The following is a 26,363-nucleotide window of genomic DNA, read 5'->3' as shown; positions in this document are numbered from 1 at the left end:
CTTTGTGCTGTTGAGTATGGATAAGGGTCTGACTACCTTCCGTTTTTTATTTTCCAGAGCGCACAACTGAGTGAAATCATCAGTAGCCTAATTGCTCCACTCAACCTGTCTCCAGCCTCTTCTTCTCTCTCATCCAAAGCTTGTAGGCACAGGCAGCTGGTCAACGGCATCTCCTTCAGGTAGGTGACAGCGTGGTACTGTTTTGGTTGAGACCAACTGGTAAAGTGAGGTAAATGGAACAGATTATCCTTATGGTAACAAATTAGGAAAAGAGAACTGCTTTCTGTAAATTTCCAGAGAGACAAAGTCTTGCTTGTAAAGTTGAGTGTAGTAAGTTTCTGTTTGGTTCTTAAATGCATCATAAAATAATGCCATCACTGTAATTGCACTTACGTACTAGGATGGAGAATGTGTCTGTGTAGTAGTGAAAGAATACATTAATATCATGCTACTTTTGATTATTTTAGTCTTAATGTATTCAGTCGGCATGAATTCAACTTGAATTACTTGAAAACTGACAAACTAGACTTTGCTAGGTTAGTAGAAATCACAGGCAATGCCAGCTGTGGCACTGTGGGTCAGGGTCTGTTTATTTGTTTCATTAGTTTGCTCTTCATTTTGAGGCCAAATTTGTCTTTTCCAGCTGCTTTTTCAGGAATTTGAGAGAATATTTTTTTAGTTTGTGGTCTTTTGTTCTGGATAGATTTACTTTCCATGTACATAGCAGCTTGAAATTAATACTGTAGACAAATGTTTCTCAGTACTATCCATACGTTGTAATAATACCATCCATTATTCATGAATTTTCCAATAAGCTGGAGGTACTAATCAGTATTATTCTCAAAACGATACTAAGATAATTATCTACAGTCCTGTCTTACAAAAGACCTAGATATGCAGGGTATTTCTCTTGAGATACTGGTAATGTGATTTGGGGGGATGAAGGAGTTGCTGAGTTATTCACAGATCTTGATTGAAATGAAGTGGGTGAAGAAGGTGTTCCCTATCAGAGCTGGGGCCTTCTTGGCAGCGTCTGCAGCAGAACCTAATTCCCTGGCTCCTGGCTCTGCATGGGGCTGGCCACACCGTCTGTTTCTGCAGCTTTGCTGCAGAAGCTGGAGCTTCCCCCGAGGAGATTATAATGAGCAGCTTGGATGGGCAGCTTCTTTAGCCACCGTCTGTTGCCAAAGCGATTGTGTGACTGTGCCCTAAATTTAAGGATGAAGGGGTCCCGTCACGGAGCATTCGTGTTCCTGATGTGTCGGTTGTTTACAAATAACACAGGGAAAAATCAGAAGGTTCTGCTGAGCTTTGGAGTAGAAGTAGCCCTAAAGCAGAGTTGCTATTAGAGTTGGGGATATGGAAGAAGAGAGGAATTTATGCTCTTGGAGACCCATGCCTTGAATCAGTGACTTCCTCATGGAACAGATGAGGAAGGGTTCCTGCTTTTAAAAGTGTTTTTAGTTGTCTCCAAAATCAGTCCTCTTTTGGCTTTATGAGCAGCACGCTGGTTTGAGCAGCTCAGGGAGTGCTCACTCTAAGGCTATTTTTTTTGTTTTACTGATGATCTCTAACAGTCCAAAGAAGAATGGGAAGACTTGGAAGATTTTCTCAGTGCTGTAGCTCAGAACTGAGAGGCGTGTGACCTTTCTATTTATCATCTTGGAAAATCAGTTAAATTAGTTTAATTTTTCACTTCTTCTGAAGTGTTTTGAAATCCGTTAATAAAAAAAAAAAAAAAAGCAGTTCATTAAAGATGGTAATTAAGCACAGGGTAGTGGTTACAATAAGAATCCTGCAGGGAAATTTCACTGACTCCTACTTGTGGTTTTGAGTATGTTTCAGGTTTTCATTGTATTTTGCTGTTGTTGTTTAGTGTGCAGTTAATTCAGGGAGTTACCTACTGGAGTTGGCTTCTTCTCCCCTCACTCTTCCCAGAGCATTGTGACTGAGTTATGTACTTGAGAAAGTACAAATCAAAGCCAACTGACAAGTAGGGTGATTCGGAAGACAAAACAGAAGGGATGACAGCTATTTTTACTTAGGTAAATTGTTGAAATTAGTTGTAGGCTCCTGATTTGAAAGATATGATAGGCCATGTTTAATGTGGGTCTGCATGTGAGGTGCTTCGAGGTTGATAATCATTGATTTGCAGGATGGTTGGTTACTTGGGCTGTTCCCACTGGAATAGGTGGAGCATGCATGCACCTTCTGGTTGATTAAATGCGGGTAACCTTGAACTGCCATTTGTTAAGGTCTAATTCCATTAGTGGCTTCCTTTTTCCATGTAGCTTTTCTTTGGCCAGTTGAATCTGGATCCCAGTATCAGCCAGGAGCATTGTATGAAGTTAAATGTTTGTAGTAGCAGTTCCTTAAGCTAGTGAAAACCACTTTCTTAGCAGGAGAGAGGAGGGAAAAAATTCTTTCGCTGAGAACAGATAGTCTGTCCTGTGGCTTCTGGTGTGTAGGAGTGTCTGTAAGGTCTTGCTCTTCACCTAGGCTACCGTGCCAGAAAGGCCAACCTGCAAGTTTGAAAGGAGTACTTCAGCAAATTCGTGAATTTTACATCTGGGGATAGTTCACCTCTGTTCTTCTGTAGAATCTCGTTTTGAAAAGCACCCTCAATTAAGATCTAAATAAACAGATAACTTCAGCCTTGACTGGGAAGCCTATTTGCAGAAGGGGCAGGAAAACCATCCTGCTGTGTATTGGAGCTGCAAGCCATAGAACTGACAATTCTGCTCCCTCTGAAAATGGAGCTGAAAACGTTCCTGAAAGGCACAGGAGGGTAAATCGAACAGCTGGAAAAGACTGCAGAGAGATTATCAAAGACCTAGGCAGACCACCAGAACAAAGGCAGGGATTGCAGAAATTGAGGAGCCAGACTGAGGAGCTTTTTGTGCTAATATTCTTGTCCAAATTGTCTTGTACGTAACAGGGAGGTAGTGGAAGTCCAGAAATTGGTCTTGACACTGTCTGACATGAAGGGAGATAATGAGAGAGAAATGGGGTTTTGAGAATTCAGAGAAAGTATTTTAAGGAAACTTTTGCATGGACTTTAAATATTTAATTTCTTTCTCAAGTTTTAAAAGTTCAACATTAGCATTGAGAATGTCATGCTTCAGTATTTTGGGCTGTTTCTTGGCACTTACTTAACATGTCCCTCTAAATAAATTATACCCTTCTTTTAATTAGCACATTTTTTTATTGAGTGTGTGTTGCTTCTTGGGATGGTTTTGATACGTTAAAAGGCTGGTTCAAATTCAAGCCAATCAAGCATTATTACCACACCAGCACAACATGGGACAGTGTTTAATCACACTTTCATAGCAAGTGCTTCTGTTTAATAAAATGTTCAGTTAGCAGATAGTTACTTGTCAAAAAAGATTGGTAAGTGGCCTCATAATAAATTCATTTTCAGATTGTATTGTCTGTTACAAGTTTTTTAAGGAATCTGTATCTTGCCAGATGAAGTTCCTGAGAGAAAATAATCACTGCTTCAGAGAAAGTAATGCTTGGTGCAGATAGATGACCTGTTAGGAGCCAAGGCTGCAATACCCCGTGTACTTGCACTTCTCAGGAAGTTGAGAGTTGCAGTCCAGGTCTTCAGTATCATAAAAAATAAATGCATGCTTGAGTGTTTTTTGCAGTAAGCTGTTTTCTTTGCAAGCAGGTGTTGCTACAGAAACAAAACAAAATTGGGACACATATAAAAGCGAAGAGTGTTCTTCCCACTGAATCATTCCTACCCAAATGGAGGGCGTTTTGAATTCTCACCTTGCAGCCTACCTTGTTTGGATGAGCAGGCAGGCTGCAGTTAGGTGAGAGCGAGGGATCCAGGCATGTTAAACGAAGGCAGTTGTTGCTATTCTTGGCCCTGCGCTGGCACATGGCTTTTTTGCTCGTGTTCTATATAATAAATGTTATTATATACATTCTCTATATAATAAAAGTAAAAATAAAACAATACCATATGGTTGCAGTAGCCCTTGCTCAGTCCCGCACGCCACTCCAGCAGTTCTTACTCTTTTCCCCAGCCAGATTTGCTGCTGTCATTTCTCTCTTTGAGCTTATGTATGAGGTAGATACTGTTTGGTGATAATGAGTGAATAGATAAACAGGCTAATGCAATTCGATTGTTCTTAGTGGCTTCACTGTAATAATTGTTGAAGGAAGTGTCAAATACCTTTCCCAAGCAAGACAGTTCCCATCGTTTCCCTGAAGGTGAGGTTTAATGGCTTTGTGTCGGACAAACTAAACACGCAGAATTCCTGATTCTGATACAAAAGTTTCACAGTGAGTTGCAGCCCCTATTGTAAGATGTTAGTAAAGCTTCAGTCCTTGAGCAAAACTACACGATCTGAAAGTCTTCTGGCAGCACTCTAGGTCTTCTTTATGTTAGCACGACTGTTGCTTTGAGCAGAATGTAAGTTTGTAGGGAATTATTAATTGTAATTTAATGTTCATAGGTATTAGAAGTGTCAGAGAGAGTTCTTGATTTGGAAAACCCAAGAACTGTTACACGCTCAAAATCTTAACTTTATTTCAACGTTGGCTTCTGTGACCAGAAAAGTAAGCAAGAATGATAAACTTCCTTTTGTAACACAGAATTAGTCAAAGAGCAAACAAAGTACGTACATGGTTTCCTGAAACAGTAAACCAAAATACTTCAGGATGTCTTAAAATTAGATGGCTAATGCTAATCAGAGCTTGAAATCTTGGCCTGTGTACATGGAGTGTATTTAACTTTATGGTTTTCCTCCCTTATTAATTATGAAACTGCAGAGCTTCAGACAACAGAGAAGTATCCTCTTCGAGCAGCTGGTTGCTTGATCATCAGCACATCAAGAAAAGAAGAAGAGACAGGACAAGACTAAGATCTCTCTCTGTGACCAATGTCAGCACATCTGCCCGAACGAGGCCACTACATAGTTTCCAGAAGAGAAAACTCTACAGAATGCACGGTGCCTGTTACTGGAATCAGCAGGTAGGCCCTTGCCTCTCTCTCCAGGAGACAAAACCAAAGAATCTGGCTGCTAGAGTCAGTATGTGTCTGTCTGGTATGTCATAAGCACAGTGCATGCTGTGTTGGTTATTTGTTACGTTCAGGGAGCATATAGTGTGTGTGCTGGGAGTACTGGCTGTGTCAGCAGGAGCTCAGAGTTAATGAGTCAAACATAAAAATTAAAGATCTCGCAGAATCCTGCTTTTCAAACCAATTTGTTGCATGGCTATCTGTAAAGTTTTTGTACAGTCTAAGGACAGCTCAAGAGCTTCCTTGGGAGGCTTGACTGCTGAGGAAGCATACTATGGTGTAAATCAGCTGCCTGCTTGTTTTCAGAGTATTTGTTTTAACTACAAGAAAGTTTACACAGCTGGTGGCACATTATTTTCTAGGAAATTAAATAGCAGTATCTTAATCTCGTTTCCGTTTTTGCTGTTCTTGATTAGCTATGTTGCCTCTTTCATGACTTTTTATGAGTGCTTTAAAACTCCTAAAATTTTCTTTTTTCGTTACAAAAAAATTAATACTTCAAAATGGGAAAAAAAAATGTAGAGCAAGACAAGGCATATCTGTTCACAGCTGATATTAATAGCATATTGCTGGTAGGAATGTATAATGAATTTAGCTGTGGCACTTAAAGCAACAGTAGCTAATCTGGGAGCAGAGACAGTGTGAACTCATTCTTTAGAGCAGTGTTAGTCCCAAGTGATTTTAATTTCTCGATTACTTTGCCTTTTAGAAACAGCATTACAGTGACAGAAGTCTCCATGTCTCCTGTTAACTATCTAGAAAATACAAAGTGTACCAATGGTCTGGGGGGAGAAATTTCCCCGCACGGATGTTCTGTGTGAGTGTGCTGATTCAGCACGCTCTGCGAAATTGCAGTAAGTGTCCTAGTTTTAGCTAAAGACGAGCAGAAAGCAAGAATTTTGTTGAAAAGCTGTCTGGTTTCTTATTAGCTTGACTTCCCAGCTTCCTGGCCGCGGGGCATAAAGACTTGGCAATCTGCCTGGAGGGTTGATGGTGGGGGTTACAGTTTGGGAGCTGTAGCTCCTAGTCACTTAGGCATCTCCTCTTGCATTAGCCAAGGAGACTGCTGACCTGGGCTTGTTTCCCATTCAGTTCAGTCCACGTCCTGATAGAGAGCTGACAGGACTGATCCCAAGCTGAGGCCTGACCAGTGCTTCTTGCTGATCCTTAGCAAGAGACTCTAGGACCTTTCCTTCTCCTTAAGCATGCTGGGTTTCTGTTCCAGATGCAGCTTCTAAATTGCAAGCTCTTTTGGAAGCCTGCATCCTGCAGGTTCAAAAATCTCAAATACACACCTATGCATGCAGGCAGAAGTTTCTACAATTGCCCCTTATGCGTCTGTCTTTTAAAAGCTGGTCTAGAGCAACTACAGTCCAGAAAATAGCAGTAGAAGCTTGTGAATAGAAACTTCATTTCTGCAGACCAGCACAAAGCGGAGTTTACGTCGTCGTCTTCAACCAGCAGGAGAGCCAAGCTGCTTTGGGTGCTCAGTAGTTTACCGAGACCACAATCAGCAAGTGTGTTTTATGTGTGTGTCTGCTCCGTGCTCTTCACATTTCTAGTGCTGGGTTTCTCTGGGCTAAGCCACCTCGTGTCTCTGTACCGAAAGCACAGAGGTGGCCAAAGATGGTGTGGTAAAGACCTGTGCAGGGAATGCTGTGTCAGAGGAGCCTCCCAGAGCTTGATGAACATAACCTCTTGCTGCTTTCCATTTAAAAATGACCACTCCCACTCTCCCTTTAAAAAAAAAAGCATTCCCATTTTTCCCGCAGAGGAGCCTTTAGCATTAGTGAAATGGAAGCAAAAATGTCCTCCATGTTAAAGGAATTCCCGTATGAATTCCTGCAATTTTAAGGCATACGCCGTGTTTTTATATTCCTTCTGCAGTGATGTGATCCCAAATCACAGAATCACAGAATCACAGAATTTCTAGGTTGGAAGAGACCTCAAGGTCATCGAGTCCAACCTCCAACCTAACGCTAACAGCCCTCCACTAAACCATATCCCTAAGCTCTACATCTAAACGTCTTTTGAAGACTTCCAGGGATGGTGACTCCACCACTTCCCTGGGCAGCCTGTTCCAATGATCACATTGGTTTGGAATCTCTAGGCTGCTTTCCAAATATCTAAAACGCAGTCTTATCATTGTTGAGTTTCTGTAACGGACCTCATGGGAGAAGGGGAGAGATCTGTTCATTTGCATCTCTTGCCTAGTGATCTCTTTATTGACTCTGACTCCCAGCATCTTCAGGGTGGCTGAAGGCCACATAACTTGGATGCCATCGATAGCTACTGGAAATGTGTGCACCAAGACTGCAGGGCAAATGTATCTTCTACTTTACAATCAGGTACTTGCTTGGAAGGGTTTGGAAAATCATTGCTAGCCTTAGCCAGCTTGTGATGGGTGACTGTATGATTTGTGATGATGAGTTAATGCTTACCTCAGCTCTCAGCACAGAAGTTTGTGGTTATGCTGTGCTTTCTACCTGGGGAGTTAACCAAGGGGCTTCGTGGAGAGCTGTGTTATGTGCTACAGAGGGATTCTGCTCATGTTCCTGGAGAAAGTAAGAGGTGGTGGCAGCAATCAAGCTGTCAGCTTCAGACTTCATGCAAGTGCCAAGCTCAATTAAAGTTTTCAAAATTAAGGTAAAGATTTAACAGAGGCACATACAGTGTTGGTTAAAAACAGAGATCCTGCTGGGAAAGTAAGGGATAAAATTGAAGTAGACAATTTCGGCATGTTCTGACAATCAAACCTGAATGCTTATCAAGTCTTAGGGTTAAGAGCCATCAACAGTGTATAGTTTCATTCAAGAAGTTTGATTCTAACAGGCACTGGCACTGTCTGACTCGTGCACTCCCTACACTTGGTCACCCAGCTGATGAGATTGCTCAGCTTGAAAAGCAAGCACACCGGATATCAGCCCAGGCTGAGCTGTAGATTAGGCAGATGTCTGAGGGTAAGGCTGCAAAATGCAGAGCGGCCTCTGGGACTGATACCTATTTTTCTTAGAAAATGCATTTATTTTCCAATTAGTAATCCAGCAAATTTCCTCTGGCCTTTTGTAGAAAAATTCGTTATTGCTTAGCAACATGGAAAACAGTTGGATTTTTAATGTAATGTTACTGTGCTGCCTCTGGCAGGTGGTTCCCCCTCATTTCTTTGAGTTTTAAGTATTTTTATAGCCCATGGTGCCATGGTTTGTGAGCATCCCCCTTTCGTTAAGGACATTGGCCTGACAGCAAGCTGCAGCTAGGGGAGACGTGCTGCTACATCCCTGCAGCAGCGGTGGAGTTAACAGAGAGCAGCTTGCCAAAGTCTGAAAGAGAAGATTGGATCTTCTGAACGCTGCAGCTCCTCTGCCAGCTTCTGGTTCGCACAGCCAGCGAGTGCCTGGCGGTGCTGATGGGCAATGCAATCTGAGCAAATGGGGACAACTAAAGGAATCACAGTCAATGCAGACTTCCCGTGTGTAGGATGGAAGAAATGCTGGCAGAGCTTTGAGGAATTTGTTTTTTCAGGAGGGCAGATGACCGACTATGTGCCCTTTTGTTTATTGAATGGCATTCAGAGCGTTGTCCTTAGCATCTCTTCAAATTCTTTTGGGAAGCTCGTTTTCCCCGTGCAGCCCCCAACATCCATGTTAGGAAAAGGAAAGTATGAAACTGTGAGCTGCTATCCCATCTGCCAGTTCATAAGGTCACTGGGAAGAGAGCCACATTTTTTCTCTATCTGCTGCCATGCCGCATACATTTGCGGTGCTGTCAAAAGTTTGAGTCTTCAGTGACCCAGTAGCCTCCCAGTGCCTGCTGAGAGATGCCCTGCATTGTCCTCTGCTTTGTTGTATTTCTCTTCTGAAGAAGAGTATACCTTCCTCTACTCCAGTATTTTAGGTAATGGTTATAGTGTCTACAAGAAAGCAAAGAACTCATGCAAGAAGCAGTGCAAAATTAGATGAATCCTTGAAATTGCCCTGGAAATGCAGGGGACCTGCCAGGTGAACAAGATAGCTAGGCTGCAGTGGGATAAATAAACCAGGATGTGGGGTGTTTGCCTTATTCGTTACCATCCAGTATCCTCAGGAACTTAAAACATCCTTTGGGGCCAAATTCTCTTGTCCACTAATTCAGAATGAGTAAGTACCCCAGATCATCTTTTGGCTGTGGAATCTGTTTTGCATCTTTCTTCTTTCGTTATCTAAATACCTCAGTAAGAACTTAGGCCATCTCTGGGTTGCGAGTCAGTGCGCAAGCCACTCAGAACAATCCCCTTGCACAGTGAACCCTGGGACTACAGTTTGGTTCGGAGTAGAGGACGTGAGTGTAGTGATGATTTCTTCAGCCAGAGTTTTCAATGAGTGTTAAGAACTTGCATGTGGGGTAAAACTTTGGAGCAGCTGCAGGCGTGCTCTAGTAGGAGGGACACGTGCTCCTGGACGGGGGCTGGAGCCCTGAGATGGCTTCATTTGAAGCACTGAGCTGCGATTGAATCTTTTCCTGGTGTTTGTGGCATTTATAACTTTCTTTTTATATTTACAACATTTATGACATTTCCACCCGCACCCACTGTGGATTCTCCAGTGCCTGGGTGCATCCACAAATACTTTTTCTGCAGCAGGGACCTGGAGTATCTCTGGCTACTTTTTGCCTAAACTTGGAGGAACTTGAATTTATCTTTGAAATTTCAAAAGCTCTATAAAATTTATTTAATAGCAGCCAACAAGTGTTACTACTACTTGGGTAGTCTCAGCGAGGTCTTTGCTTAGCTCACATGTCCTGGTGTTTGCTAGAATGTATTTCATCTGTGTGCCCTGTGTTTTGCTGTTGTTATGTAAAAAAAAAAAAATAAATTGTTTCACCCAGGTCATTCTGTTCCTTCTTCGTGTCATTAGCTAGGATGTTACGTTAGTTTCACCTCTTCTGATTAAGTGTTACTTCACCAAGAGGTGTCACTGGGGCTTATACAGAGATACCTAAAGGTAATAGGCCAAAGAGGCGTGAGATCTGCCTGCTATCAAATTTGGTCCTCTCAAGTTTTTGTGGGGTTCTGGAGCACGGTGTTTGTGTTTTTTTTTTTTTTATTATTATTTTAATCAGAGAATTCGCATTGTATTCTGTATCTCCACCTGCTGGAGGAAGGCATGGTTGTGTGGACTGAGGCACATGTGGGGAAAACTGCTATTTAAACTTGCAGAGGTGCCAACACCCTGAAAGTCAGGAACTGAGGTGCAAAAGCTCGCTTTTTTAGATGCCATGAGCAAACAGTTGGTATACTGTTGCCAATCTCTTGCGATTGAGTATTGCTGTATTTTTCTTTTCAGTCTCAGTCTCAGTTCAGTGAGAGCGTAAGAATATCTGCTTCCATTTAGTGGTTTAAAAAATATTCCTGCTAGTCTCAAATAATAAAGATAAGAAAAGTGAGTGCTTATTCAGAAGGCTCAGAATCGAGGCGGGGGTTCATATTTTAATCTGTTACTCACACCAGTTCTATTTTTGCATCCCATTGCTTTTCCAGTGCGTGCTTAGTGCTAGTGATACTTTCGGTAGATGTCACTTGATAAACGCATAAGGATCTGTGACCAAGCCTTGTTAGTATATATATTTTATATATATGTATAATCTGTATTATACCTAGCGTGCAGAGCCTTTTCCTTAATTGCTGAGCATGTGCTATCTACAAGTGGTCGGTAGCTAGCACCAAAAATCAGAGGAAGAGAGAATATGGGACAGGGCATGTGTGCAGGCAGGCAGCTCCACAGGGCACTGCATGTACCGGGGAAGCTGGCCCCTCCTTTCTGCCAGGTGTATGCCTGTCTGGGGATGAGTGTTTTATCAACCTGCTTCCTAGCATACCATCCCATTTCCTCTGCCAGATTGTCCCTTGTCACGGTTTATTTGCTTTTAAGGAGATTGGGGAGATACAGGTGAGTTCTTTGTGGCTGTTGTCAGTTGATGGTTTCTCTAGCTGCAGATGAGAGTCTGCAAATGAGAAAAGGAAAAAAAAAAAGAGCAAGCACTGATAGTAATGATCCAACGTATCGTTCAGTAGCCGGCCAGCAATTCTGCCTTCAGGCGGAGCAGCAACCATTTCCCCGTAGTTGCACTGGAAGGAACCTATTGGTTGTCATTCCCCTTGGTGTGTCACTGGATGTTGGCTCCACCACCTGCTTCTGCACAGCTCACTGGCACTGCTGGCTTCTCAAAAGCTGTGAGTACAAGGGGCGGTGCTGTCTTGTCAAGTCTCCTGCAAACTATTCACAAGAAGAGGACGCATCCTGCTTTAGTGAAAGTGGTGGAGTGCCCCTGTGGATGTGTCAGTCTTCTGGTCTCGGGGGGAGAATCCATTGGCTCTGGTTTACCAAGCTTGTAAGTGGAAGAAGATGTTGATTAGGTTAGTGTTTTAACTCTGGAAGCTTTAAAAAGAAACTCTCTTATATGTAAAATCAGGAGGGGAAAAAAAAAACTCATCTGGAAAAAAAAAAAAAGGTATTTTGTACACATTCAACTATTCTGAGTGCGTGATAAGACTTATCTGTTGGGGAGGAAGGAAGGGAGAACACCTTTGGCTTTGTAATTCTGTGATATGAGTAGAACTAAATCCCTCTTGGTAAGGTTTACGTTAAGCCAGTCAATCTGTAAATTCACTTTTCCAGAACAAAAAACTTGAAGTGTTCTTTTCACCGTGTTGCTACTTTAGCTTATTAAAATGTTTGAGTGTTTTACGGATCACATCTACTCTTAATGTCTATATGGCATTTTTACAAAACATATCTACATGGGTTAAAATGTCTTTCCTTCTTTGGATTTATGTGATTGGTCAAAGATGAATCACTAACCTTGATTTTTTTCTGTTGATTTGCTTCTTCAACAAAAGGGCTTTGTTTCAGAATGTTGAAGACAGCATACATGTCCCCAGAGCAGATGGAAATCCATCTCCCATTGGCTTAAAACTGGATTAAGGAAACCAAACTACATTAGTACTTGTGAGAGGCAGGTGGTCTGTGAGAAAGGTACAAGCTACCGGTTCTTTTATGACACCGACCAAAGGTCTGAATTTGAGACGGGCTGGATGCTGAGTAAATTGCCACTAGGCTTTATGAAAGTCAGTTTCTTTCAGTTCTCTCCCTGGAAAAACAAACCTCTGCCACAGGCTCTGCCTTACCCACAGCTTGAGTGGGGCCAGAGGCAGACTGCCTGCGGTACATCCTAGGGCAGCTCGCTCTGCTGCACCTGCTGCACCTATGTATAGATGGCAGGCAAGTGCGTGGGAAAGGTCATCTATAGAAACTGGAGCTGGCAGGCAGGCTCTGTAACACAGCGTGCATCCCTGGCACCATCTGTTAGGCACCTTCCCATGGAGGGCTGTCCGAGATGCTTCGCCCATCTTCCCCCTGCACCTTAGGCTGGCCTCTAAGGTGGGTGCTAAAGCACAGAAGCAAGTGGGTCACACGGTGCTCTGTTGGTTTGAGCTACACGTAGCACTGCTGGAGGATTAAAAGTGAGCAGTGTGTTTGTTCAGAGTGGGCATCAGCCATCCATATGGCGGTACTCTCCTGTCCCACAGGTAAGCTTCTGCAATGTGGTTGGCTGCTCTTTTACTGAAGAACAGCATTTAATATTTATGGAGGTAGCTCCTATTTGATATTGCTGTAAAGTTCTGTGTGTGTGTAGGGAGAATAAATACTCTTTCGGGCTTATAAGAGTAATCAGAAGCAGACATGACGGGTATTCAGCAGAGTGTGTTCGAGCTGATTAAATTAACTTAGTGGCTTCATACACATTGGTGTAATTGAACTGGGGCTCTCTTGTACTATTACACTTGTACCATTTTTGGAAACGTGCCTAAGTTTCAGTAATCAGTAGCTGAAACCATGAGGCGAGTATTCAGAAGTCTCAACTGGGAGCACAAAACATTTTTCTTTTCAGTTGTGGCATGCTTCACAAACTTATTTTCTCACTGCAGGACGATGGTTGGCTGGCACTGTTAGGCTTTCTGATCTTTCTAGAATAATGGCATGACCCCATCGTGCCTTGGCTAATGTATTAATTTATCACAAGGAAGTGCAAAAATTGTTTTGAATATCAAAATTAATTGCTCACTGCGTTGTCTGTGACCCAGTAAGACAGTACTAAGAAAAAAAAAGTCCCAAGAAGATTAAAATTCATAATATTCTGGAAAATTAGATTCTGTTGGTGACACCACTCCTTATGAAGTTTAAAACAGAGCTGCTATTTTAGCTTAGGATGTAAAGGTCACACACTTCTGATTTCCTCATAAGTACAGCATATTTTCTTCTCTGTAATAGAATTAACCAAATGTAATGCTGTTCTTCATATCTACGTACGTCAGGAAGCACGAGGTTTTGCATTGCAGTGCTGAAGAAAAATGTGTCACTAGATGCGTAAGGTATTGTATGGCAGGAGAAAAACGATAAGGGTTGAGTAATATCTTTCTTGCCTTCTGAAGGGAAGCTTGGTGCTGTAGCCAGGCTTGTAGACACCTGTCTTCTGAGGGCTCAGTGCCTCGGTTTTCATGAAACCGCTTGGCTTTGCTGTGGCAGAGTGTCTGTGTTAGTGGGGTTGTTTTGTTCAGTTGTTTGTGGTGGTTGGTGGGGTGTTTCTTCGGTTGGTTGGTTTGGGGTTTCTTTTTTTGATGTATTGCAAAATCAGTAACTAACGGCTGTAAAAGTCAAGCTGTGGACTCCGTTTGATGCCAAATTGGAAGGGGGGAGAGTTTTGTTCTCCAATAGAGTTCTTCAGTTTTATTTCATTAAGGTTGAAGCGCTTTCTTTGAGCAGCAAGCTTCCATTCCAGAATGAAGGGCTTCAGAAATTGTTTCATCAAGAGTTGATTAAATCAACATTCCTGACAAACACCGTGATTTCACTAATTCAGCATTTTCCAGTGGAAAACTACTGCATTAGAAATTTAAACCAGATCTAGCAACTAGGAACACAGACACTGCCAGGCCTTTTTTATTTTTTAAGCTTTTTTTCTAGTAACTTCAGAGGGTTTAACTAAAATTGCTCTTTACTATATAAGTCCTTATTTTCTTTTGAATTATGGACCGACTTAATGAAAGATGGAATTATTTAGGTGTTGATGCCAGAGCATTGAAGGAAATAATGCACAAACTCAGGCGTAAGCTTTGGAAACTCCAACCACAGACAAGATGAGGAAAAGAATTGGGCACTTACCAATGTTGGCAATTTGATTTCATTACTATTTCAAAATAGACAGATTGTGGAGGTTATTTGACCATTTTATGCATGTTTTTAAGGAGGCTTAGCTTTAAGCTGGATTGTAAACGTGTTCACAAATGAAGTGCATTAAAGCAAGTCAGGACTAATGGACTGGCTGTCAGCATGTGTTGGTCTTTGTCTTTTCTAAGTAATTTTACTGATTACCATTTGGGGATTTCTTTAAAAAAAAATAAAATAAAATAAATTTACTGTACTGTGGATTCATTTCTGAAAAAAATGAGGCAGAATGAGTGCAGTAGCAATTTAACTAGTGGACATTGAGGAAACTGGTTCATTTCTGAAAAATGTATCTGGAAACAGCTTTTTGTGCAATTTTGAAAAGCAAAATTTTGAAATTGCATTGAAATCAAAAGCTCTTCAGGCTTTAGCTTAATGGTCCATATAATGGGAAACATTTAAGTTTGCTTTAGCACTTACTGCTTGCTATATATTGGCTTCTGTGCCAGCACTTCATGGATATTTAAAGTTTACCAGAAGAAGCATGCCATATGTCTGCCACGGGAAATGACAGACAGTGCTTTGAAGGAGTCCTGGGCTGGAGAAGAATTGTTTCCAAAGTAAGCCAAAAGTGCTGCTGAGTAAACGTGTGTATGGAGATCATCAGGGTGGCTCAGGGGCTGTTCAAGTTCTCGTTTGAGAAAACTGGGAAACAAAACAAACAGTCCTCACTACCAAGGGGTCTCCTCTGCTCCAGCATCCTAACAGGCAGTGTGCGTGAATTTAAGAGATCCTGCAGTTTGTTGATGGGGAAAGGAAGAAATGGAAACGGGATTTTTTTCATGGGATATTTTCAGGCTTAGCATGGGTTGCAAAAACTGATGCCACCTGACAGAAGTAAATTATTTCAGCAGGGGGAGGGATTGTTTCTGTGGTGGATACAAGCAGTGCATCACATACAGGTGAGTGATGCTGCTAGAATACAGCCTGGAGTACCCCAGGCAGGAGGCAGCTAAAGAGATTTCTTTAAGCAGAAGGATTTAGAAATACAAGCAATGTTTGTTTGAGTGTCTTTCCTCTGATGCAGCTGCTAGATGTTTTCCTCTTATTCCATAAAAAGTCTTAAGAAAATCAAGACCACTGTTAAATCCATTCTTGCAGTTTATTAGGTTGAAATCCTTTTCCAGGAGATGATAGATGTGGCTGTCTGCATGGTGTTAGGCTGAGAACCTCGAAGTACCTCAGTTGTCTCCGTTTTAGGATTCTGCAGCATTTGGCAAAGTAACAAAAACCTCGTTTTCTGCATAGCAGTGGAAGCCCTTAATGGCAGTACCTTTGGGGTTACTACCGCTAGTCTCTAGAATGGCTGAAAGTGGCATCGGCAGCACTATTGCCCTGTAGTGGTTTTGTAGCATATTCTGAAGCGTGGACTTGAGTTGCTTATTACTTAGGAGTACCTTGTTCAGCTCTTTCCTTCTGTCTTTGAGAGCTCAGCATATTGCCTGCACCTCCTACTTATTTCTGCCCATTTTCACCCTGCCTTTTGCCTGTCTTGCTACTTTGCACCCACCGGTTCTGTGCAACCCATCGTTTAACTCGCTGTGCTCTAACAGGCATTGCAAAGAAGCAGCTAAATTGCTCTTTCTCAGCTCTCCTCCTAGTAGTAACTCCTCTTACTACCTATTAATGAATTGTTAGTGCATCCCTCTCCTGCGTTTATTGTTCTATATCTTCTTTTGTGTCTGTTGCTTATCTGACATTTAAGTTATAACAAGACAAGGGCTTTGCCCTCTTGCTTTGTGTAAATACACTGCGTGCACAAAATATTTAATGTTGTATCTTGCATTAAAATGTACAAGCTGTCTAGAGATGTAGTCACTAAGAATCATACTAAAGGGATAAATGGAGGAGAGCCCTATGCATAGTTCAGCGTTATTATTGTTTGTGCACCCATGTCGTGCCTATTGTGCTGGAATGGCATTGTAAGGGGTGGTGGTTGGTCACAGGATATATCGGAATAATGATTGGAAACAGCTATGTTTTGCTCTGGAAACCCTGACAACTGTTTCCTGGTCCTAATTAAAGGGTATTTTTATATTCTTTGTATTGTGCACCATAGTTCATAAGAAGTGGGGTTAGTCATGTTTAGAGTAACTAAGTTTGTAGGAATACTTTTCCCATTCACACATCAAGGAGTCACTTTCTTCTTCTGGTCCCAGTTTGAGGGAAGTGAGTAAAGGAGAAATTAACCTTCCGTTCTGTGTATCCATGCAGACTTCACCATCTAGAGATGCCTCCTTTCCATACAAAACTCAGTTACCATGCGTGGTGCCAGCCTCCACGTTGATCAGCAGTGAGTACAGAACAGAATCGAGAATACTGGATTATGTGCAAGAGCTGGACTCTTCCTTCCATCCCGTCTTATCATTCCCTTCAGGTAAGTAACTCAAACCTTGTGACTCTAACAGGGTTGGGCTTGTGAAAGCTGTAGAGCTTGTGGACTACTTTTTCCTACGAGCGATTTCTTCTAGAATTTAGTTCTCTTACAGAAAACTTCACACTGGCAGAACATGAGTTTAGACTAAATGAAAGCCTTAGCTTCATCCTGACATATGAAAAGCACACCGGCTAGATGTCCTGTGCCAGTAAGACAGCTGCAATTCAGAAAGACTGCCACAGGAAAAATATGGGGGTAATCTGTGGCTTGTTTCACAGTGTGTTTGATAAGTCAGGGCTAGTCCCTTCAGTGGTGCTTTTGCCTATGCACTCCTCTATCTTGGTTCTCTCGTTTTTGAACCACTTCCAGTTCAGGCCCTTTGCACTAGGCTCAGAAAGCTTTTACTTTAGTTTTTGTAATCGTTCTTGTAATAGCCTTTTTGATGATCTTGTTTAAACCATAGTTCCGGTTTCTGTCATCTGATTCTTTACATTTTTTGAACAGTAATGCAGATGGTTCTGACTCTTCTTGGCCCTGAAACTAGCGCAGGTGCAACTTGGCAGCACTTGGGGCTTCAAAATTGCACATGAAGTGTGCAGGAAGGATTCATTCTGTTAGATATCCTGATGGACCTGAGGTATTTGCTGACCAGTACAGCAATCCTGCTGTTCTGGGTGTTGTCTTTGCCACAAAATAATCCTGAACATGAGGCTTGGACTTCCATGGAACTGTGTGAGCCTTTAATCACACCCCCTGGCTTCCCAGAATGACGGAGTTTATGCTTCCTCCTGCTGCTGGGAAGTCAGGGATTAAATGAAGTGTTGGGTTTGGTGAATGCGTCGCTGACCAGTGGAGAAGAGCTGGGTGTGGATGTGGAACCCTGAGGAGGTCTCAGCTCCTGCAGGTTTACATCCCCCGTGTGGGATCCAGAGGAGATTCCCTCAAGGGGCAGACAGGGGGAATAAACACTTCAGGAGTGCCACAGCAAGCATCCCAATCAGCAGGACTCCTCTGGGAAGAGGAGAAAGAAGCAAAGCACCTCTTAAATCTTTGTTCTTTCCAGACCCTTTCCCTCACTTACGCCGTGTCTCTGGCTGCCCAGCTGGACAGGAGCCAGGGGCTAGGCAGTTGTTCCCAAATCCCTACAGAGGAGAGCTGTCCCCACTCGCTGCTGCTTGGGTGGCTGCCAGTTTGTCTAACTCATCAGATTGTTTCCTTGCTTCCGCTTCTGTGCGAGCCTCACTGTACTACAGTGTATATGTTTTGGGTGGCTTTTTTCAGTGTTTCTTAAGACATCTGTTCAAGGATAGTTGTTTAAGGCTATGCCCCTTGCTTTCATTTTTTCCTTAATCTCAAGGGAGACTAGGAAGTTCGACAAGAATGTTGGAAATCTCTTTTCTTAGAAAAGACGGCTCTAGTCGTCATGAAAATGAAAGAGACTGAAAGGCTTTTGATTGCCTTGTGGCTGCTGTTGGTCACTTTGCCAGGAGGGAGGAAGAAAAATGTTATTTTAGCTTCATTCTGATACCAAGGACATCTTGCTTTTGGGGAATATTTATTCTCTTTTCCAGGAACCTTAGCCTTGCTAATAATAGATGAGACAGGAAGAGCGCTACGCTACTATGTCCTGCTCAGATGCAGTCCTTGCTTTTGAGGACTGTGCCGTCTACTCCATCGTTTCTTCCTCCTCACGAGGACTGCTCGTCTTTTTGTCATTTTATTTTATATGATCAAATTATGAAGAAGCGCATGCTAGAAATTTTCCAGTTTGGTCAGGTAGTCTGATTCACTTTCAGGTTTTATTTGCAGCTTCCTTTGTTATCCCCTTCCAGAGGGACAACTTCTCTTAAAATACCACTTGTGGCGTGCCCACATCTTTTATCATTTTCTTTTGAATAAAGAAAGTTTGTCAGCAGCGTAGAAGAAAAGGCTTTTTTTTTAAATTTCCTCCGTGTGTTAGAAAATATTATTGGTATTTGTCTTATTTCAAAATTCTGTGAATTAGATTCTTCAGTGTGTGAGGAGGGATTCAGATTGAAGATTCAGATGTTGTTCTCTCTTGTATTTATTTATTTTTTTTTACTTCCAAAGGAGAATCATAATTTACAGACAATTTAATCGTACAGTGCAATTGGACTGGCTCACAGTGTACTTGCATCTGGAAGTATAATGCTCGTTACAGATTTAAGTCCTGCCCTTAAATATTTCCATATTACCAAGGGTCTTTACCAAAAATATGAGTGGTTACATTATACCTTGAGTATAGAAGTGCCTTTTCAAACTTGCACCTTGACACCTGGAAAATTGTAGTTTGTTTCTGATGTTTGGGTCTGGTATTTGTGCATCTAGCTTGTGGATAATCTGGAACAAATACTCCTGCCCTTTTAATTAAGGTACAGGAGTGCATAATAAAAAAACCCTGAAACATCAAGGTGGTTCCCCAGGGGGGAAAAAAAAAAAAGGCAGGAGAAGCTTTTTTTGTTGTTGCTTACATAAATGTCATGACTAATAAACCTTTCAGACCTTATCGATGCTTTACTCAGAGGTAGAATAAAAAATGTGCCAAAAAGCTTTTGCAGGTCACCTTTAGTCTTGTGACAAAATACCTGCTTAGATCAGTATCAAATTTGAAATAATTTGTCCTGTTTAGTTAGCAAAATATATTGAAAGCTTCTGTCCTGGCAAGTCCTCAAGGCTAAGGTTGTATGTAAATAAAAATCCTCCAGTGCCCACCCTGTGGCCCTGCGCTCAGTCCTCTTCTCATTCTGAATGTAATAGTTGTCAAGCGTGCTGCTTACGATGACATATTTCTTTCTACTTAATTTCTTTCATTTAATTTTGTTTCCGGAAAGGCTTTTCAAGCAGAGACCAATTTTTCTTAAGCCTTCCTGTCCTAACAACAGTGGCTGAATTCCTTACCACTTGAGATGTTTTGCAGACTAATTCTTGGTTAGAGCTCCCTCGGGAAATGAATTGCATTTCCCCGCTGTAGCCTTTGCCAGGGAGAGAAAGAAGGAATGTACCTTGAAATTACCTCTAGGCTCCCAGCAGTAGTAATTTTCAAAAGCGTTAATTACTTGTACACAGAAGGCTGAACCGAAGGCTTTTCAGATTACAGAGGAAAGTGCGCTGTGTGCTCTCCACTGTGCTGGGTTTTGTGCAGGAGGTAGTGAAGAGGGGAAGACCCCGGTCCCGTTCCCACCGTATCCTCCAGAGCTTGGTTCCAGTCATGGGGTCACTGCAGGTACAGACATAGTTTATTCCAGAGTAAGATAATCCTGCGCTTTCTTACTTGGCCTTTGAAGACTAAAAAAATGCTGTTAATCTACAAAGTGCCTACACAGAGATTGGTTGAGGAGCATCACTTAGGTTTGAGTCCTACTTTGATCTTAGTTGTCTTGTCAGCCCTTAGAGCTCACAGTGGTGGAGAGAGCTTGGAACCACTTGAGCGTACTGCCTTGGTCAGCACGTGTGGCTGCGTAGCTTCACAGCTAAAACTGGATGTGGTGTTACCCTGGCATAGCTCTCACTTTCCAGTAGCAGAAAGAAAGGTACCTTCAGTTCTTACCTCCCTGCAATTACAGGACGTTATATTGTGTAGTACTTGTCTTGGAGAACAGATGGAAAAGGCTACAGATCTTTGCCTGCAGTGCAGGATCCCACACGTGCAATAATTATCTGGCTGAGAATTACTTTGCCTCAAGTTTTTTACTTATGTATGCGAAACTCACGCCTCTGAAGTGTCTGGTTGGGCTTTTTTTGATTGTTGTCATCCGATTTTCCTTTTGCCAGTTTTGGGTGCTTCCCTATATTGTGTCCAGCTTGACTGTGTCAAGATACTGCAGCCATGTAGCGGTTAGTCCTCATGGCATTGATGTTCTGTATGAGCTGAAGGACTCAAAGCAGTATTGCTCATAGGTTGTATTACGTAGCACTGCGTAAATCCACTCCTAGACCTTCAGTGATGATGCACAATTCATTATGTCATAGGTTGCCATCTTCCCAATACACACTCCATTCACTTTGTGTGTGTTTTTTTTTTCTCCTTCAGATATTCCTCTTCACATATACTTTGAAACATTATTAAGGAAGGATGACATCAAAGGAGAACCTGTTGATGCCTCATCTCTGGGAGTGGAGTTTAAAATATCTCCAGACAATGGTATGTAAGGCAAGACATTTTAATATTTGCAAGACTGTTTTTCATTAGTTTGCCCTGAAAATGTTTAATGTATAAATTTGCCACAAAGTAGGTTATCAGAGAAAGTAATGGGCTAGGGATTTAGGTGGAAGAGGAATTTCTTTGCCAAGCACAGGGTCAGGTACCCTGCTGTTAAGCTGAAGCAATCCTTTCAGATCTGCAGGATGGCACCAGTACAAATGCAGGGAGTTTGGACCACAAGGTCTCTGCAAACACAGGTGCCTGCCTGCAGTATTCTTTAATACCTGGATTCCTATCAGAAGTCTTTTTTTTTTTTCCCCTATATTAAGTAGTTCACCGAGACCGCCTGTAAATCGCAGCAATGAAAAATAAGTTTACAACATGATACATGTTTATGTTGTAGCCTACAATCAGCATAATGTTTCTCTCAAACAATGGAGCAGTGACTGTTTATCTAATTCATAAATCTTAATCAATGTCAGGAACATCTGACCAGCTGTCGGAGGGAAGAAAGAAAAGACACCTAAGTGAGACAGCAGTAGGTAAGAGACAAATTGTGTTAAGACAGTACTATTTTTTAAAACATTTTATTACTGTAGAAATGAGTTTATCACGGGCTTTTGAGAATGAATTTTAAAGTATCTCCAAAAAGGATACTATTACAAAACCTTACAGGAGTGAAGAAATGAATTTAGGATTCCATGAAAATAATGTGCTACTTTAAAGCATCTCTTTCTTCATCGGTTTGTATTACAAAAGGAGACAAGCTTCTGTATTTTATTTTTGGAATGCTCTAAGGAAGCTGCTCAGCAAGTCCCACTGCATTTTGCCGTGTCATTATTTTCACCATGAATTTTGTATAGTAGTATAGTGAAACATATGAATTGCAAATTTATCTGTCAAATTGTGCACCCAACCAAACACTTACTATTCCTGGCAGTTTGGTCAGCTATGTTTCATTTGTCATGTACTGTCAGTTGTGGTTCTGGCTTCCTTCCAGACAGTTAAGAGTACTTGTGGGCTACCAGTGCTTATAATTAGTATTTTCACTCTTCTTATCTTTATATTTTAAGCCCTTGAATCTGTACTTCAGCAGTAGGTAAATTAATAGAAACTGCTCTGAAAGTTCTGTAGAACCACATAGAATGATGTGGTAATTTAGGGACAAAAATTCAGCATGCCCTTGTAGAGATAAATAGCATCTTACTTCTGCAGGCTATTAGGATGTAAAACTTAACAGATTCTGTTAGAGATTGATTTATGCGAACCTTCAGAAAATGCTTAGTGAAACTCCCCCCAAGGTATTTGAGGAAAATGACTAATTATATTATTCTAAAATTTCCCCTAAGAAAGAACGAAAATATATAAATCATCAGTTAACATTATGGAAAAATACACTTCCAGTGCATATCCAGATAAAGTTGCTGGTGTAATCTTGCAATAGAGGTGGGAGAAGGGGAATTGCTGCAGATGATTTAACCAAAACTTATGATCTATTTAAAAGCAAACAGCAACAACGAAAAGCAATGTACATATTGGTTAGGAAGTTGCAGGAGGGGCTGAAAGATGCGTTTGGACAGACTAAAAACTCTCAGATTTAGATGAGTTTGTGGGTCTGGGGTGGGTTTTTTTGTTTGTTTTCCTCGTGTTTTTTTTTTTTTTTTTTTTTTTTTTTTTTTTTTTTTGTTTGTTTTTTGTCCTTCCCTTCCCTTTGTCATGCACTCTCCTCTTGTCTCCTCCTGGGGGGTGCTTTCCCCTGTCCCCTCTCGCCAGCAGCAATCTTTTTTGTCCGTGCCACCTGCTGCCCTAACCAGTCACCAGCCCCCACAAGGCAGGTGCTGGCCCAGTGCTTCCGAAACCACGCTGTTCCCCTAAGTGAACAACTGGAGTTACTTGGGAGCACTAGTAAGAGAGAAAACTTCTTGGTATAAACCTTTTGAACTTACAGTTAGGCTTCTGCCAACAGTATTTGGCTATTTGAGTTAACAGAAGGGAAAAAACAAAACCAACATCTTTTATCGTAAGGAGCATTTCCCAATGCCAGAAAACTGCAGTGTGGTATCGTTGTGAGTAGCAGCAGCAGTTCTAGCTTATTAGTGCTGGGGGTGTAGTACTACATATTTATTCCTAATTTGGGCTCTGTCTAGGAGAAATTATCCATGGGGAAGGTCAGCCTGATGATCAAGGCCAAAAATAAAAGCTGTGTGCCAGGGAGCTGCAGAGCTGCCGGGGAGATGAGAGTTCACGTACTTGACCCAGTGCAATTCAGTATTTAGGATCTGTCTCATCTCTTCTTTTGATGGTGGAATCCACCGACCCTTTACATTAGCCGCTATTTTAAGTTTGAATTCTCATTGTCTACTGGAAATTCAGGTAGAAGAAAAGCAGAATACTGGTGGTTAACTTCTGAATCCCTCCCAGCTTTGCTTACACTGGGACTGAGTAAGAGTAAACAAGAATTACGATTTGCCTGGGGCAGTGGACCACTGCTAAAAGAAACCACACATGGAGATCTAGAAACTAATTTTGTTACCCTTTCTGCCAGTTTTGTTTTACAGTTTTATCATTTAACCAGGAGGAATCTGTCACTTAGGGATCATTAAGTCAGTGGGATATGAAACACTGTGTGGGGACACTCAGAGCATTCCTCTAGGCCTGGTTGTATTTGCTGTGTGTATTGTCTAGGACAGTTTCTGTAAAAAGAAGCAGGATTTGCCCGTATGAAGCTGGTTCCAGCAGAAGAAATCCTTCATAGAAAGAGAGGGATGAGTTGTGTGGAACAACAGGATGAGTAACAAGTGTTTATTTAGACAGCCTTTTATAGTGTTTGGTAAATCTCAAGTGGTTAGCTGTGGGCTTCTAGAAATGACTTTACTCTTACTGTATGGAAAAATCTCCTTAGTCTAACAGGCAACAGACAGTGTGCAGTATTGTTTACTACTGTTTTTGTGACAGGCGAACGTAACACTAGGTTTGAGACGTTCTCCTTTCAACATGCAGAACCAGAATCCCCTAGCAGTTTTGCTGCCGTGACCAGCGTCAATGCGATGTCTAGGCCCTCTCACAGCACTTCATCACAGGTAAACAGAAAGTGTGTCACTGTCTTAACAGAAATGTTAACAACTGTGCAAATTAATAATCCACAAATACAGGCTCTTTAAATCTAAGCTAATGTTAAGTTACAGTAAAGAACTGTGAATTAAGTGAATTACATCAAGAAATTTATTCCAGATTTAGTATGTAGTGCCCCTAAACCAGATAATTGGTTGTGAAGAGTTTTACAGATAACAGAACTGAAATAGATGCTTAATTTAGTGGCATTGGGCCTTTCATTTTACTTTTTTCCTCTTAAGTTTCATTAAATGTACTGTGATATATGCTCCCAGTTTTACACAAGAGCTCTTGCCCTTGGTGCAGCTATGCCAAATGGCATCACTGTGCAAATACATGTATAGTCACAGCACTTAGTAAGTCTCAGCTTTGCTATTTAAAACCTCTTGTGCAGCACTAATGGCAAAGTCTCTGGTATATGAATTTGCTGAGGAGCAGCAGAGCTCTGATTCAGTGAAGTCCTTGCAGAAACACACTTTGTTTTAATTCTATTGGAATTAATTGAGAAATCCATAATAATACTCAAATCGCAGGCCCACGGTTCTATTAAGCCTGGTGTTACACTGGTGCTCAGTAAGTCATCGTTTTAATCTGGAGATGACGACTGGAGAACTGAATTAAGATCTGCAACCTCCGAGCAGTTTTGATAATACTCACTCACATTCTTGAGGCCAGCTTTAAAGAATGTCTAAACGAGCATTTTAGAACAGACTGCTTCCATTAACTATCAGCTAAAAACTGAGATCTTGCAATATGGAGTATACGATTTAAAACTAAGCTTTCTCCTGTAATCTAGAAAATTCAGTTTTTGACACTTGTAAGTTCCATGAACTATTGAGGAGAGAACACTGGGAATGTAGTATGATCATTCACTTTTTGTCTTTTGCGTGTCTTCTAGAAAAATATTTCCATGTAGGTTGTTCATCACTGCTAAATGTAGATTCATTCTCTCGGAATTAATTGTGTCATGCTGAAAAACCACTTGGGTTATGTGTCAGTAGATAGGTTACAGAAGGTCTTCCTTATAGGCTGAATGTTAAGAAGAACACAGCATTAAAGTTCTCTTAAGTATTCAAAATTAACTCTACGTGAAGTTAGAGAAGCATCCTTTGATATCAGTAAGAGCTATGCAAGCAAGGAGTTAATCTTAGAGGTGAGATGGTTTTAAGATCTGTTGAAATTACTTTAAAAAAAATAATAATAATTTGGGCTCTAGAAAATCTGTTACAGAATATCTCAACTAACATGGATTTCCTGTCATATAAGCTGATAAATCTCCTCTTTTATTGATTCTGTTACACAGCATAACTCGAGGAGGAGGTTGAGAAGTGAGAGCTCCTATGACATAGACAACATTGTTATTCCCATGTCGCTGGTGGCACCGTCAAAGCTGGAGAAACTACAGTACAAAGAAATCATTACTCCGAGGTTTGTTCATGATCTCCTTAGTTGCAAAATGAACACGAGAATACTATTAAAGATATTAACATCTAGTTAGATGTTGTAATACTGAGATGATCTTTTCATGTGCTTGTGGGGTTTTGTTTGGTTTTGTTTTTTACTATGCACATCAGTTTGTGTATAGGAGTGGATGAAAGATGAGTGGTGGGAAGACTGGACAGCTGATAGCACAAGGGAAATAACATGATAGGCGCAGGGTGGTGGCAGATGCACAGACTGGCTAAAAATAGAAGTGTTTTTTTTTATCATCTTAATTGTAGTGATACTCATGGGCTTAAAAGTGCTGTTGGGCTGACATGCTCTTAGTTATTTGGAGATTGCTGTCTTTTGTGTTACGGTTCACTAAAAAGTAGCTAACAGCAAATTAAACAGAATTGTTTTAGCATATTATTTTTAAAAAAATTTCCATTTTGATACTATGGATTAAGCTGAACTTTTTCCATATAGTGTAAACACATTATTTGTAATCCACAATTCTAGAGATGTAATAAATAAATACATCAATAAAAGAACATCTTTAGTTTGCTAGAGCAGAGTAATTGATCTCCTGTGCTATAATTCAGTGTCTTTTAAGTACTGCAAGTTGCCTGCAATACTGTAGCTGTTCTATATTTCAATCTCTAATTTGTATTTGTTTTTATATTGTCTCTAAAGATAAAACACTCTGAGTAACTTAAAAAGTTTGTTGGGGAAAGGAAAGGTTAAACGTTGGGTTAAGAAAGGAGAATTACATTGTGAGCATCTGCTATTGGCACCTGAAATTTGAAATTATTTTATCTGTAGAAACAGAGTCTTTACAGCTGAACCAATGAAGCAGCGTGTAGGTAAACTAATTCGACTTTTCTTGTTTCATTTCTAGTTGGAGAGTTGTTGAATTTCAACCTTTGGAAAGAGCTCCTGCAGATGATGAAGAGGTAGGCTGTATTTTAATTAAACCAACAGTTTAGTTAAATTAGA

The 26,363-nt window shown here is 41.2% G+C and overlaps 1 protein-coding gene across 6 annotated transcripts in view; it reads left to right on the top strand.

Moving 5' to 3' along the window:
* The window catches only part of KANSL1L (KAT8 regulatory NSL complex subunit 1 like), a 57,451-nt gene that overhangs the window by 21,838 nt on the left and 9,250 nt on the right, over positions 1–26,363 (top strand). For 5 of the 6 annotated variants that reach the window (XM_084289251.1, XM_084289253.1, XM_084289249.1 and 2 more), the window contains 8 exons: positions 58–179; positions 4,786–4,987; positions 16,510–16,672; positions 20,724–20,834; positions 21,317–21,376; positions 23,790–23,914; positions 25,249–25,373; positions 26,266–26,320. In XM_084289251.1, coding sequence (XP_084145377.1) covers positions 58–179; positions 4,786–4,987; positions 16,510–16,672; positions 20,724–20,834; positions 21,317–21,376; positions 23,790–23,914; positions 25,249–25,373; positions 26,266–26,320 — 963 coding nt within the window. The remainder of the gene's footprint in view (positions 1–57; positions 180–4,785; positions 4,988–16,509; positions 16,673–20,723; positions 20,835–21,316; positions 21,377–23,789; positions 23,915–25,248; positions 25,374–26,265; positions 26,321–26,363) is intronic. The other variant, XM_084289252.1, reaches the window with a different exon arrangement.

This window comes from Netta rufina, assembly GCF_964035555.1.
Source record: "Netta rufina genome assembly, chromosome: 6".
NCBI classification, from domain to species: domain Eukaryota; kingdom Metazoa; phylum Chordata; class Aves; order Anseriformes; family Anatidae; genus Netta; species Netta rufina.
The sequence above is the reverse complement of the archived record's forward strand: the minus strand, read 5'-3'. Positions and strand labels throughout refer to the sequence as shown.